The sequence below is a fragment of the Triticum aestivum genome, chromosome 5D, assembly GCF_018294505.1.
Source record: "Triticum aestivum cultivar Chinese Spring chromosome 5D, IWGSC CS RefSeq v2.1, whole genome shotgun sequence".
NCBI lineage: Eukaryota > Viridiplantae > Streptophyta > Magnoliopsida > Poales > Poaceae > Triticum > Triticum aestivum.
In genome coordinates, this window is record NC_057808.1 from 358,441,850 (window position 1) to 358,457,649 (window position 15,800).

Sequence of the window (15,800 nt, forward strand, 5' to 3'; positions counted from 1 at the left end):
TGCGAAAAAAACAGCACACACGAATCTCAACACCTTAAGATCGGATGGTCAAGGATGTGAATGAGACCAATTTGTTTCTCAGCTAGCTGAGTTTTAGCAAAACCGAATAATATTGTCCTTTATTGTCAATGGTTCTGAATTCACAAATACAAGTGTGCTTTTGAGATCTGATTACACTTGCAACCCGAAGGGGAACACAAATAAGTCAGTGTCCTCTGAATCAATTGCCAGCGAGGAAGGCGACCACCCTGTCCATGAGTTGCAGAGCCTCATCACACTCCGGCTTGCTGAGGAAGAACACATGCTCTCCTCCCTTGGACTCTAGCCACTCCACCCTGCCGGGCCACCCGCTGGCCTTCACGGCCTGGTAGTACGCCGCGGCCCTCGGCAGCGCGAAGTCTCCGTCGGCCGAGCAGACAAGCAGCCTCCGGCACGCCAGCTTCTGCAAGCTCGGCGCTCCACGAGCCATCGGGTTCAACCTCGGGTCGTCCAACCCGTCTGCGCTTTCCGGGCATACTATGGGCCAAAGCTTCTCCGTGATCGCCCTCATGTCCATGGCCTCGCCGTCAATTGGCTCCTTACCACCAAACATAGGATGGAATATGATCGCCCCCTCAATCCGTACTCCTGGCGGCAAACCATCCCGGGTGCCGGCCATGATTGCTATGTTGTGGACGATGTTCGCGCCTCCGCTGTCGCCGGCCAAGAGGATTCTGCCGGCGTCGCCGTGCTCCGAAAGCCAGGGATCATCCCTCGACGCGGCCCAGCTGAGCGCCGCCCAGGAATCGTCGTAGGCCGCGGGAAGCGGGTGCTCTGGCGCGAGGCGGTAGTTGACCGACACGGCCAGGACGCCGGCCTTGGAGGCGACGGAGTTGAGGTACCTGTGGTACGTCGGAGAGGCGGCCGAGTCGAGGACCAGGCCGCCGCCGTGGAAGTATACGAGGATCGGGAGCTTCTTGCGCTGGGAATCGGAGCCGGCGGCGACGAGGTCGGGGACGTAGAGGCGGGCGAAGACGCCGGTGGCGGCGTCGATGACGACGTCCTTGGAGGTGACGCCGGTGGCAGCATCGACGCCCGGCGGGGTGGTTTCTGTGCCGAAGAGACGCTCCACTCGGCCGTCCTCGTAGACGCGGAGGAGCGGCGAGTCGAATCGCAGTTTGGTCGCTGGATCCATTGCTGGCGATGAGACTGAGGCGCCCGAACAGGCCAGAGCTAGCCAGCTAGGGAATTCCCAGCGCTAGGCGACCGGCCGGCCGACAAAAAATTCAGCCGGTCGTGCCTTGGCCGTACGATGAAACGTCTCCCAAGTGTTCAGATCTGGCGCCTTCTCTTCGTCCCCTTGCCATCCCCTTGACACGTGGCCGCCGGAATTGCAGCACGTGGCTCCAGCTTCTGGCGTTGACGATTACAGCCCTCCCACCGGATGGCTCCAGCACACGGTCACTGTGGTTGCCGGCATCCCCAGCGTCACAGTCTCCGGCTCGCCGCCGTCCTTGCACCACCACGTCTAGCAAAAACTCAAGTATACGCCGACGGCAGCAAAAACATTGGACGCCAATAAGTGCCACACGTGTGGGCGTTAGGGAGTTTGCCCATATATTTTATGTGGTGTATTAGAGGAACAGCCCACACACCTAGGTGTGGGCAAAACAAATAATGTCCACACACCTTTTTTTTTCTCCCGATCCCTCTCACACGCGTGCGTGTGGGCGAAATAGATAACGCCCACATGCCCCGTACGTCAGGCCTCGTACCTCGTGGTCCCGCACGCCCCGCGTGACAGTCACCGCACGTCCCGCAGTTGCCATGGTGCAGACCCTCGTCCATGTTCGTTTAACTGCAGTTGCCATGTCGTTGAACTTCGGTTGCCATGTCGGACAACTACAGTTGCCATGGTTGCTCAACTGCAGTTGCCATGGTTGCTCAACTGCAGTTGCCATGTATGGTCTGGTCTACTGCAGTTGCCATGATTTCAAAACTTTAGGAGTTGCCACCCACTAACACTAGGCAGTTGCCATGTAGCACTAAAAAAGGCATGGCAAAACAAATATGTTCGGGTAAAAGAGAGAGTTGTCATGTGCTCACAAGCACGCTAGGGCAGTTGCCATGTAAAAGAAAGAGTTGTCATCTGCTTACGTGCACGCTAGGGCAGTTGCCATGTACCATGAAAAACACATGGCAATTCGGGTAAAAGAGAGTTGCCATCTGCTTACAAGCAAAGCTAGGGCAGTTGCCATGTACCATGCAGAAACACATGGCAACTGCCAGCTTTGGGTGTGGGCGAGGAGACGGGCGTGTGGGTGAAGTGATAAACGCCCACACACCAGCCCCCTCTGCGTGCGTGAAAACTGGTGTGTGGGCGAATTGCTAAACGCCCAGACATCAGCCCCCGTATGGTAAAAAGGACGTGTGGGCGACCGGATGAATGCCCACACACCAACTTAGTTCTACGTGGCACATAAAAACTGCTAGAATGCACCAAGACTCCTGCAGAATTGGTTGGACGAGGATCCATGCGTGTGGGCGAGTTGCCAGACGCCCACACGTGTAGGCGTTAGTGTTTTCGAAAACATTTGCTTGTTCCAGCAAAAACAATCTCCGGTTCCAGCAAAACTTACCACTTTCTCTGCCGCTGGTCGCCCGGAAGTAACACACCGAGTCGTCGGTTCCAGCATCTTCAAAACATGGTTGTAGCATTCCTCGCACTGGTCCAAAAATCTTTCACCGTCGGCCGCAGCAAAAAGCATTTGGCGGTTCCAGCAAGAAAATCCCTAGTTCCAGCAATTCACATCATCGGTTGAAGCAATAACATTGTCGGTGGGATGCATGGTGCCGTTGTTTGTGGCATCCTCGTTCTCTGGTTCCAGCAAAAGAAAATCCCGGCTCTGGCAATACAAATCATCGGTTGCAGCAAAAATGTTGCCGGCGAGATGCATGTCTGTTGCCACGTGCGCAGCAAATCATGATGCCGGTTCTAGCAAATTTTGTCGTCGTTGCCAGCATAGCGCAAAGGCTGGTCCACCATGCGTTGAACTTACAGCACGACATGGAGGCGATAAAGCAGGCAGCCTCGTTGGTACCGCTTGTTGTTGGGGACGGCATGCTTCGTGGGAGTGCCCTAGCCGAATTCGGGTACTCGGATCGTGCCACGGACATTTACTGCATGTGGATGGGAAAAAGGATGTGGCTTTGTCGTAGTGGACTAAGACTTAACCAAGTCTCAGTCAATGATATAACATGTAAGAAAGAAAAAAGAAAAAACTGAAAAGAAAAGTCTGTACAGATCTCAATGTAAGATCTCATGAATATAAAAATCTGAAAAGAAAAGTTTGTACAAAGAATGTTACCATCACACAACGGTTCCCAATGAATTACTCTACAAAGTAATAAATGAAGCTCCCTATGTTATCGCACTTATAACACTAGACGCTATAGAGGTAGTAACATGGACTAGTAACATATACATGTTAGGCATCTCCAACATCGATGTGCCGGATTCGTGGTCGTGGCGGCGGGGCAATGTCATCCTCATCATCACTCTTGTCGAACACCTTATCCGCCGCCTTGTCCATCTCCTTGTAGGCGGCCTGTAATTCCGCCTGGTATTGGCGGTGCCGCTAGCGGTCGCGTCGAATGTCGTTGGCGGAGCGGTAGGAGTCGGGCGGCGAGTTGCAACTCCGCATGCCTATGCTTGTCGAGGAGATGGAGGTTGTAGGCTTGGTCGGCCTGCGCCTCATGGAACTTGGCCTCCTACTCCTCCCGCACCATGTCCATATAGTGGGCACGGGGCTCGTCGATGGTGATGTCGGCATGCACCGGCGAGGAGGGTGGCGTCGCTCTTCCTCGGCCGCGTCCTCCATTGGGACGTCGTCGGCCTTCGTCTGTCTGCCAGCCGATTGCAATGATGGCCATTAAGGGAGTCCTGGATTAGGGGGTCCTCGGGTGTCTGGTCTATTCGATATGGGCCGGACTGATGGGCCGTGAAGATAAAGCAGAAGACTATCCCCTGTGTCCGGGTAGGACTCCTATATGCGTGGACGGCAAGATTGGTGTCCGGATGTACTATTTCCTTCCTCTGCAAACCGACTTTGTACAACCTAGGCCCCTCCGGTGTGTATATAAACCAGAGGGTTTAGTCCGTAGAGGCTATCAGAATAATCATAGTCTAGACAGCTAGGGTTTAGCCATTACGATCTCGAGGTAGATCAAATATTGTAACCCCTATACTCATCGAATACAATCAAGCAGGACGTAGGATTTTACCTCCTTTAAGAGGGCCCGTGTCGGTGTCAAAACCGGCGGATCTCGGGTAGGGGGTCCCGAACTGTGCGTCTAAGGCGGATGGTAACAGGAGGCGGGGGACACGATGTTTACCCAGGTTCGGGCCCTCAATGGAGGTAATACCCTACTTCCTGCTTGATTGATCTTGATGATATGAGTATTACAAGAGTTGATCTACCACGAAATCGTAGAGGCTAAACCCTAGAAGCTAGCCTATGGTATGATTGTTGTTGTCCTACGGACTAAACCCTCCGGTTTATATAGACACCGGAGGAGGCTAGGGCTACACAGAGTCAGTTACAAGGGAGGAGATCTACATTAACACTTTCACTTAACCATAGGAGTTTGACAGTGGCGCTACTATATAGCCCCTGGTATTTCCGCGGCTATCCGAATACGGTGCGCGTACGTACATGACCGGGAAAACCGGCCCTTCGTTAATGCGGAGGAATCCCGAAGATTCCGCTAAGTCATCGAGTGGTTGACCAGTCTCGCACTTTATCATGACAGCCAGTTTTCGGCTTTCTCTACTGAGGTGCTCATCCGGATGAACCAGGGCACAATCCCAGTAGTTCTCCCGGTGCCACCTTAGCTGATAGAGCGGAACGTAAGGTAGCAAAACACGGGAGCCGGGTAAACCCAACATTTGACCAAAGACATGATTCGGAGCTGATGCATATAAGGCCAAACTCGCGACGCCGAACAATCCCTAAGGTATTCGGTCTTTACAACATATACCGGGCTGAGTAACGCCCTTGAGAATGAACCCCGAGTGTCCAGGTACGTGCATTATTCTGACGTGGCGAAAATGCCAATAACGTCAGCATCCCTCTCGGTTGTACTGAGTATCCGGAGGATGTGAAGCAACAAGAGACAGTAAAAAAGGTTTACACAGGGTCTTAATCTAAAAAGAAACCTTTGAGCGGGGCCCTGCTGCACGTCTGCGCCTGTGTCTCCGCTGTGCCGTATCCTGGAAGGGTGTAGCACGATTATCATCTGTAAAATAGAAGAACTTAGGTGAAAGTTGTCGTGCGAAAAATTGGTTATTCTTAATAAACCATTAAAATTCAAGATAAGTAAGGTCGAGCCAAACTGTAGTCCTTTTTACATGCGGGAAGCCCCTGGTACCGCCTACAGGGGTATATCCATCGTACCAATCTCAGGTTTATCTAAGCTATTACAGCTAGTGGTGCGCCGGACTCGTCTAGCCGTGTCCGTGGTCTTGACGACCGATCATTTATTCTGGTTGGAGAGGTCGTTTAGTGTTCGGGTGTTAAAGCCGCCACATGTTCTTCCGCGCGTAAGGAACGCTTGACATTTCCGCTAACTGTGATGATGCCACGTGGACCGGGCATCTTAAGCTTAAGAGAAGCGTAATGCGGTACCGCATTGAAACGAGCGAAAGCTGCTCTTCCGAGTAGTGCTTGATAGCCGCTTAGGAATGGAGCGATGTCGAAGGTTAACTTTTCACTTCGGAAGTTGTCGGGAGAACCGAATACAACCTCTAGTACTAGAGAGCCCGTACAGCGGGCCTCTAGGCCTGGTATTACTCCTTTAAAGGTAGTATTACTTTGGTTGATTCTTCTTGGGTCTATCCCCATTTTGCGGAACGTGTCCTGATATATCAGATTAAGACTACTGCCGCCGTCCATGAGGACTTGGGTGGAGTGGTATCCGTTAATAATTGGGTCTAGCACCAAGGCAGCCAATCCTCCATGCCGGATACCTGTTAGGTGATCCCTGCGATCAAAAGTGATCGGGTAGGCCGACCAAGGGTTGAACTGAGGGGTGACGGGCTCTACGGCGCATATGTCTCGGAGTGCATGTTTGCTCCTTCTTTTTGTTACGTGAATCATGTTCACTGTTTTGACCTCTGGTGGGAATTTTTTCTGTCCCCCAGTGTTTTGCTGGCGAGGTTCATCCTTGTCTTCACTTGGTGTTTCCCTCCCCTTGTGTTCGGCGTTTAGCTTGCCGGCCTGCTTGAAGACCCAGCATTCTCTGTGGGTGTGATTTGCAGGTTTATCGGAGGTGCCATGAATCTGACATAATTTTTCTGAATCTTGTTTAGGCTGGACGGTCCATCTTTGTTGCCTTTGAAAGGCTTTTTCCGCTGACCGGGTCGAGAGCCCCTAAATCCGGCGTTTACCGCCGTGTTGTCTGGGCTGTCTTCGTTATTTCGACGCTTGCTTTTACTGCGTCGTGGTTTTCCATTACCATCCCTGACTTCAGATGTGCCTGGGTCGCTGGTGCTACTACGTGCCAGCCAGATATCTTCGCCCGCGCAAAAGCAGGTCATGAGGATTGTTAGGGCTGCCATTGTTCTTGGCTTTTCTTGGCCGAGGTGTCTGGCGAGCCATTCGTCTCGGACGCTGTGTTTGAAAGCTGCTAAGGCTTCGGCGTCCGGGCAGTCGATGATTTGATTCTTCTTAGTGAGAAATCTGTTCCAAAGCTTCCGGGCTGTTGAATTATATGACTTAAATCGTCTGCATCCGGAGGTCGGGCATAGGTCCCTTGAAAGTTAGCCCTAAAAGCATCCTCAAGCTCCTCCCAACTTCCAATTGAATCTTCGGGGAGGCTCTTCAGCCAGTGCCGAGCTGGTCCTTTCAACTTGAGGGGCAAGTATTTGATGGCGTGGAGATCGTCTCCGCGAGCCATATGGATATGGAGGATGAAGTCCTCAATCCAGACCCCAGGGTCTGTCGTTCCGTCGTACGCCTCTATGTTCACGAGTTTGAATCCCTCTGGAAATTCGTGATCCAGCACCTCATCGGTGAAACATAGGGGGTGCGCGGCACCCCTGTATTTGGATGTGTCATGGCGTTCTGACGGTTGTAGTGTTCTGTTTTGATTCTGCGCTGGAGCGCGCTTCCTAGATCCGTAGATGGATCTGGTAATGCCGTCTTTTTGATGCAAGTCCTCACGTAAATCGTGTGCTGACTTATGTGCGGCCTCGTTAGCCGCCCTATCGCGGCCAAGAGGTGGTCGATCCGACCGATCAGCCGTTTTATTTTTCGGCTGTGTAGGCTCTAAGGCCTCGTCATCGAATTCCGGCAGCAGCTTGCGCTTTGGGTAACTCTTTGTGTGGCGACTGCCACCGTACTTTTCCACAGTGTCCAACACTTTGTTCCATCTACTGATGAGTGTATTTTGCGCGGCCTTAAGCCTTTGTTTCTGCTTCTTGAGACTCCTCGCGGTGGCAATAAGCCTTCTGTGGAGGTTCTCTTGTTCGAAGTTCCTTTTCGGGATGATATGTACATCGTCATCCGGACTATTCTCCTCTCCGGAGACAGGTTGATGATTTCTACCCTCGGCGTCGCCATGATCGGACAGTGGCTCCGTACTATGTTCGCCGTCCGCTGGCTCGTCCTGCTCTATTGCATTGGAGTCGGCCGGGGTCTCATTCTTTCTTGCGCTGTTATCGCTGTTTTTGCCGAGGCGGGATTTGGAGCGGCGTCTGCGTCGTCGCTTTGGTTGCTTCTCGAGGGGGTTATCCCTCGTTGCATCCTCCCATTCCTCATCATTGTCTTCTTTGGGTGTATCCACCATGTATATATCATGTGATGAAGTGGCTGTGCAGCGCCCTGTGGGCGATGGTTCCTGTTCGTCTCCTACATCGTCGTCCATACCGTCGATGTCTTCGAAGCCGAAATCGAGCATGTCGGTTAAATTGTTGACAGTGGCTACTAAGTGGGTGGTGGGTGGGGAGCGAATTTCTTCGTCGTCCGCATCCCATTCTAGCTGGACATAGTTCGGCCAAGGGTCTCCTACAGAGAGAGAGACCTCAACGAGTTTGGCACGTCGCCAAAGGGCGAGTGCTGGAAGATATCCGCGGAGGTAAACTCCATGATCGGTGCCCAATTGGGTTCGATAGGCACGGACGCAGGCGGCTCGGAGCCCATGGCCGGGGACGAATCCAACGGTTTGGCAACACGGGTCTCGTAGGAGGTGAAGTCAGTATTCGGCTCTATCGCCACTGGGTGTGCGGCCTCCGTGGCGGGGTCCATCCACCCGTCCTCAGATGGCGTGATTTGTTCCGGGTTGAGGGCCGGAGTGATTGCAGGTGTGATCTCCCGAACACTGTCCGACGACAGAGTTAAGTCATGCTCGTCGTGATTGTGCGGCGCACCTGACATGGGCTCGAATCCGTCGAAGATCAAGTCTCCGCGGATGTCGGCGGTATAGTTCAAGTTGCCAAACCCGACCTGATGGCCAGGGGCGTAGTTCTCGATCTGCTCCAGATGGCCAAGCGAGTTGGCCCGCAGTACGAAGCCGCCGAATACGAAGATCTGTCCGGGGAGGAAAAACTCACCCTGGATCGCATCGTTGCTAATGATCGAAGGAGCCATCTAGCCTTACGGTGACGGCACAGTGGAACTCTCAATGAAAGCACCAATGTCGGTGTCAAAACCGGCGGATCTCGGGTAGGGGGTCCCGAACTGTGCGTCTAAGGCGGATGGTAACAGGAGGCGGGGGACACGATGTTTACCCAGGTTCGGGCCCTCTTGATGGAGGTAATACCCTACTTCCTGCTTGATTGATCTTGATGATATGAGTATTACAAGAGTTGATCTACCACGAGATCGTAGAGGCTAAACCCTAGAAGCTAGCCTATGGTATGATTGTTGTTGTCCTACGGACTAAACCCTCCGGTTTATATAGACACCGGAGGAGGCTAGGGTTACACAGAGTCGGTTACAAGGGAGGAGATCAACATATCTGTCGGTGTGGAACGACACCTATGGGATCACAAGAATCCCTACTACGGTGCCGGGGCGCAGGGTTGCGAGGAGAGCAGGGCTAGTAGACAGCACAGGGATCGTTTACCCAGGTTCGGGCCACGAGGATGCGTAAAACCCTAGTCCTGCTTTGGTGGGTGTATTTCTGAGAGTTCTTGAGCTCTCGAACTAGCTGTGGTCAGTGCATGGTTCGAAAGAGCCAAATACTCCTCCAGTATGCCATGGGCCTCCTTTTATAGTTGAAAGGGGCTGCCACAGTGACACACGGGAGGTGGAAAGGCGTACAGTGCCCTGAGCTTATCGCTCGTATTACAGGACAAGATGCATTTAATGCGTAGCTTAGGTGTCCCCTTGCTTTATTGGGGACGGGGGCGAGGCCCGTCCCATCCGTCGCCGCTCCTCCTCGCCTTGACACGCGCCCTGGCCAGCGAGGTGCGTGGTGCCATGTAGGCAGCCAGGCAGCTGAGGTGGCGCGGTGGTGGAGCCTTCACGAAGATCTACATGCCGCCACGCAGGCGCTCGATGAGTTGGCCTGGGAGCTGCATGTTGCCACGCAGGTGCCCGCCCAGCTGGTTGGGCCGGTGGCTGCATGTGAACGGTGGCGGAAGCCTGTCCGGTGCGGGTTTGGCGGTGGCCCCGCTGGCGTCCTTAGCGAGGGCCTTGTCAGGTGGCCCGGCAAGGGTCTTGCCGTGGCGCGTTGTCGTCCCCGGCAAGGATCTTGCGGGGGGTCTGGTGGCCTTCCTCGGCAGGGATCTTGCCGAGAATTGTCGTCTTCTAATCCTCATCTGATCTTGAATATGTCTTCACAAAGATCTGCATGCCACCACAGAGGTGCCTTCCTGAGCCCTGGCCCCACGTTGATGATGGCATTGGGGACCGTGGGCTCAAGGGTGGCTCGCTCTGTTGGTGTGGGGCGAGCTGTCCCGGCAAGGGTCTTGCCGGAGCCGCTGAGGCCGCCCGGCAAGGGTTTTGCCGGGGGAACCTGCTTCGTCCCTCTGCTCTTTGTGGTCTTGGCCTTGGCGTTGCTTTGATTGTCTTGGGCTTCGGCCTTACCTTGGCTCACCTCCCCTGTTCTGCTTGGTGTGGTCGTGGGCGCGGCTCCGACTACCCGTGCACAGGTAAAGGGGTACAAAAGCGTGCCCCTATTTTTGTACACCGACAGGAGCCCCCAGGCCTGGGCCACACATAAGCGCGACACGTTGTTGGGCCAGGCCCAAAACGGTGCGCGGGCAGGTGGGGCGGTTTTTACCGTGGTAAGACTCTTCGCGCGCTCCGCTTCCCACGACCCGCGCGCGGGGCGCAGCATGGAGGGGCGTGCGTGACGTGGGCGGCATGCGTGGGGCGGTTTCCACACGCATGCGTCATATCATAGTAAAGAGGCGGCTCGCGCCTTCCCCGTAAAAAGAGGGAGGCGTGGAGGCGCGGCTCATTTACTGAGAGGGGCTAGGGCGCGGTCTTCAAGGCGTCCACTCCCCACGATCACGGGGTGGGGAGAGGTCGCTTCACCCGTACCCTCAGTTCTGCACGTCCGCCACGCGTCCTTCATGCGCCTGGGGTGGCAAGCGGTGGAGGCGGGAAACTGGGCCGTCGCTGGTTGGGGCAGCGGGTCGGTCCTGATTCCCTGCGCCTCCGGTGTCTGGAATGGTCGAGTGGGGCGGCCGAGTCCAACCCCGCTCCTTTATAAAGAGGGGGAAGGGGGATGGCATCCCGCATTCTTCCATCTTCTATCTCCTCCTGCTTCTGCTTCTTCCTCTCACCCGCCATGGAGAAGGGGAATCCTGGTCCTTCGACGGTGGCGGCGACGGTCGCCGCTCGACAGCGCGTCCCTCCTCCTCCTGAGCCCGCGGTGGTGGAACCGGCCGCGAGGGGGCGAGGCCGTGGGCGAGGCTGGGGCAGAGGCCGTAGCGCCTGGGGAAGAGGAGGACGGGGCAGCGCGCCGGCCTTGCCCCCGCCAATGATGCCCTTCCCGATGGAGGGCCACGTTGAAGACCAGCCTTGCGAGTTCTTCATCAGGCTGCGCCGGCCTCCGCGTCATTGTCTTCGTCTCCCTGCCCCGTTTGCTCGGGTGATGGAGCGTGACTCGCCCCAGACCCTCAGGTTGCACATGAGGGGCTGTGGGAACGGGGGCACGCGGGTCGACGTCGACTTCCCGGCTCCTCGGGTTATGTACCTCCGCCGTGGATGGAAGACGTTCGCCCGCATCCACAGCCTGACGGCGGGGCTCGTCCTCTACTTCAAATTAATGGAGGACGGCCTGCTCTCCGTCAAGGTCTTCGGAGAGTTTGGAACTCGCCTGAAATGCTGCGTGGAGAGCTCCTCTGATGGAGATTCCGACGATGGAAGCTCTTCCTCGAGCGAAAGTGACGAGGAGGACAGCGGGACGAGTCCGACTAGGCGTCGGACGCCCCGCGCCTGGGCGGGTGCGGCAGCAGCAGCATCTGTACCTGGCCGCTCCTCCGACAGGGTTTTGCCGGGGGTGGGGCCAGCTCCTTGAACTTCTCGGGGCCGTCTCCTTGGGCGGCTGGCATCGGGAGGCTGCGGAAGAGGAAGAGGGCGGGCGGCAAGGCCGTCAACTCAGAGTACGCGGGCACTGACGCCTTCATCGCGTATTGCAGCCGCCTCGTCTTCCAGCTCCTTTCCCGGCACCGTCATCACCGGCCCGCCCGTGGGCGGCCACCGAGGTGTTCTCTTGGTGCTTTCTGCTGCTCGTAGCTCGCCTAGGCGCCCCTTTTGCCCTCTCGCCTCCTTGACCTGCCTCCTGAGGAGAGGGACAAGAAAGGGATCACGGGCACCTTATCTCTTTTTTAATCTGTAAGCCTGCGGGCCTTGTTAAATTTAAAGCTTGTAATCCCCTTTGTTCATGTTTTTCATTTCGTACGAACTGTACCTGTATGGGATGTTTTTAATGAAAAAGGGATGCTTGCCGGGTTTTTCGTTCATGGGTAAGTCCCGCGACAAGGAGCGAATCCTTGTTATTGTTTTGGATAAACATTTTTCGCCCGGCAACAGGCCTTGCCGCCCCCACTCCACTCGACCATTCTCGCGCTCTTGGCGGAGGCAAGGATGAAGTGGGCTTTAGGCCCCTCGCTCTACCTCCTTGCCGCCACGGCTACAACCAAATCCGGACCCAGGAAATAATCCTTAGGTATAGGAAAAAGGGGAGCATGGCAGCCTAGAGATAAAAACGAGGTTTCACATGCCCCAGTCCCGTTCCGAAATGCATGACAAAGGATAAAAGACTTATCTGGATCTGCAGCCCCCGGCAACCTTGTCTTGCCGCGGTTGGATCCCGTGCTTGCAGCCCCCGGCAACTCTGATTTGCCGGGGTCGGGACGCCGGTCTGTTTTCTTTCTTCCAAGCAGCTCAGCAGAAGTGTTCATGTGACCTGCGAACCAAAAGAGGACAGAAGAGAAACAGACAGACGCGCACTCGACCTCTAAGCTAGGGGTTAGTCGCTGCTGAGCACTATCAACCCTAACCGAGGAAGAGACTTGACCTAGCATGCATGCTATGACTTAGGGCGCCAACGCTTCATTTATTTATGCTCAGGGTCTGCGCCTGGCTTTGTACAAAGGGTCACATGCCTTGCCGACAAAGCCTGTACAAAAGGTGGCTTGCCGGGAGGCCCGGCAAGCCGCGCCTTACGGGTAAAACTTGCGAAGATGCTCAATGTTCCAGGAGTTGCTCACTGGGACGGCATCCTCGGTCTCCAGGCGGACTGCGCCAGGCTTGGTGACTCGCATTACCCGATAAGGGCCTTCCCACTTCGGCGTCAACTTGTTGGAATTCTTGGCCGACTGAACGCGCCGAAGAACAAGGTTGCCTTCCTCAAAGCTTCGGGCATGAACCTTGCGGCTATGGTAGCGGCGCAAGGCTTGCTGGTAGCGTGCCGCTCTCACAGCCGCCCGAAGACGATCTTCCTCAAGGAGCGTCGCGTCATCTTGGCGTAACGGCTCTTGCTCAAGCTCATCATAAGCGAGCACTCGAGGTGACCCGTATATGAGTTCCATGGGGAGAACTGCTTCTGCCCCGTATACCAGGGCAAAAGGTGTCTGGCCGGTGGCTCGATTTGGCGTCGTCCTGATCGACCAAAGAACCACCGGCAACTCATCAATCCAGCGCCTTCCACTCTTGTGCAGCTTGTCAAAGGTCTTCGTCCTCAAGCCTCGCAATACTTCAGCATTTGCCCTCTCCGCTTGGCCGTTGCTCCGTGGATGTGTCACGGAAGCAAAACAGACCTTGCTGCCGAGGTCTTGGATGTACTGCATGAAGGTGTGGCTTGTGAACTGTGTGCCGTTGTCGGTGATGACTCTATTTGGCACACCAAAACGACAGACCAGTCCTTTGAAGAACTTGACGGCTGACTGAGCAGTCACCTTCCTCACTGCTTCCACCTCCGGCCACTTTGTGAATTTGTCGATTGCAACGTACAAGTACTCAAAGCCCCCGACAGCGCGGGGGAAAGGGCCCAGTATATCGAGCCCCCAGACCGAGAATGGCCAGGAGAGAGGGATTTGTTTGAAGGGCTTGGGCTGGTTGATGAAGTTTCTTTGAATGGAACTGGCACGCTTCACACTTGGTTACTAGTGCCGTCGCATCCTGGAGGGCGGTGGGCCAGAAGAAACCTTGCCGGAACGCCTTCCCTGCAAGAGCCCTCGACCCTATGTGGGAGCCACATATGCCTCCATGTATCTCTGCCAACAGCTCTAGTCCTTCCTCCCGGGGGATGCACTTGAGTTTCACACCGTTCGGCCTTCTCTGGTACAGGACGTCATCGACGAACTGGTACAGGGCGGACCGACGGGCTACTTTCTCCGCTTCTTCCTGCTCCTTAGGAAGCTCTCCTGTTTGGAGGAATTGGACGGTATGCTGCGCCCATGCCGGAGCCTGGGGCTCGACGGCAAGGGCCAAAGGCATCTCTTCCGCCATGGGAGCGACCGTCTCTACGGCCAGGGCTTGACGCCCTGCCGGAACCAGTTTCTCTTCGGCAGGCTCAGCGTCCGCGGCAGCACCCTTGCCGGCAGCCCCAGGTGGCTCGGTAGGAAAGTACTTGCCGGGACCTGATTTCCTCCGCTTGTTCTGCCCCGCTTATGGTTCGACGGATGGTTGAGTTAGCCGGAGCAAAAAGGTACCTGGTTCCACAGGTAGCTTGACTGCGGCACGCTTTGACAGGTAATCGGCGATGTCGTTCTCCGCTCGGGGGACGTGCTCCGCCTGGATACCGTCAAAGCGTTCCTCCAGCTTCCTCACCTCATCTACGTAAGCTTCCATCAATGGGCTCTGATAATCCTTGTTGACCTGCCTGACAACGAGCCGCGAGTCACCCCTGACGATGAGCTTCTGAACCCCGAGGTCTGCCGCGATCCTGAGACCGGCAAGCAATCCCTCGTACTCAGTAGTGTTGTTGGTGGACATCTCCCTGGGGAAGTGCATCTGGATCGCGTACTTGAGGTGTTCTCCGGTGGGTGCGACGAGCAGCACACCGACACCGGCGCCTTGCAGCGAGAAAGCCCCATCAAAGTACATGATCCAGTCGCAGTCTGCTTCCTTGCCGGGGAGAGTGGTCTCCTGGATTTCTTCGTCAGGCGTCGAGGTCCATTCTGCGATGAACTACGCCAAGACTCTGCTCTGAATTGTTGAGGTACTTTCAAACTTTAGACCGAAACTTGATAGCTCCAAGGCCCATTCCACAATCCTTCGGGTTGCGTCTGGGTTATGCAGTATCCGTTGCAACGGGAGGCGGGTGACGACAGTGATCTCTTGGGCTTGGAAGTAGTGACGCAGCTTCCTCGAGGCCATAAGGAGGCCGAAGAGCAATTTTTGCACGCCGGAATACCTCGACCTAGACCCCTGCAAGAGGGAGCTCATGAAGTAAACCGGGTGCTGCATCATCTTCTTCTTCGGCACCACCTCACTCGATTGCGCGGGCACTGCCTTGGTGGCACCAGACTCTGCCGGGGGCCACGCCTTGTCGTCACCAGGCCCTGCCGGGGGAGTCTCTGGCTTGCCATCCGCTGATTCTGCCACCATTGCTGCCTCCTCGTCGACCTCCCTCTGTGCCACCAGTGCGGCGCTGACCACTTGATTCGTCACCGCTAGATACAGCATGTAACACCCCGCATGTAACTTTCCATATTTGTAACTCCAACTCTTGCCATTTTCGGCTATGTGTGATGGTATTCCCTCCGTGGTCAGGTTTTGCATTTTGTTCTTGTCATGCATTTCATATCATGTCATCATGTGCATTGCATTTGCATACGTGTTCGTCTCATGCATCCGAACATTTTCCCCGTTGTCCGTTTTGCAATCCGGCGCTCCCATCTCCTCCGGTGCACCCCTCTTGTTTTCTTTCGTGAGCGGGTGTCGAACGTTCTCGGAATGGACCGAGGCTTGTCAAGTGGCCTTAGTATACCACCCGGAGACCACCGTTCAAGTTTCGTTTCATTTGGAGGTCGTTTGGTACTCCAACGGTTAACCGGGTAACCGCAGATGCCATTTGTGTGTTGCAGCAAAACCCCTCTCAAAACCATCCCAAAACCCACCAAACTCTCTTCCATGCTGTAGGTCGTTCGATCACGATCGTGTGGGCGAAAACCGCACCTCATTTGGACTCTCCTAGCTCCCTCTAGCTATATAAGTGCATCCCTCCCGATTTACGTTCGCAGTCCAAAACCCTAGAAAAATCCCCGCCGCCACCGGACGCGTCCGCTCCGGCCGGACGGAATTGCGCCGCGGCCCGCGTCCAACCGGAGCCCGCCACCTGTCGCCGCCGCCGTCCGCTGC

The 15,800-nt window shown here is 55.4% G+C and overlaps 1 protein-coding gene across 1 annotated transcript; it reads right to left on the reverse strand.

Moving 5' to 3' along the window:
• On the reverse strand, positions 1–1,210 carry LOC123124913 (tuliposide A-converting enzyme 1, chloroplastic-like). Its single transcript, XM_044545463.1, has one exon. The coding sequence runs from the start codon at positions 1,172–1,174 to the stop codon at positions 221–223; it is 954 nt and encodes a 317-aa protein (XP_044401398.1). The 5' UTR covers positions 1,175–1,210; the 3' UTR covers positions 1–220.
• Positions 1,211–15,800: the final 14,590 nt, after the last annotated feature.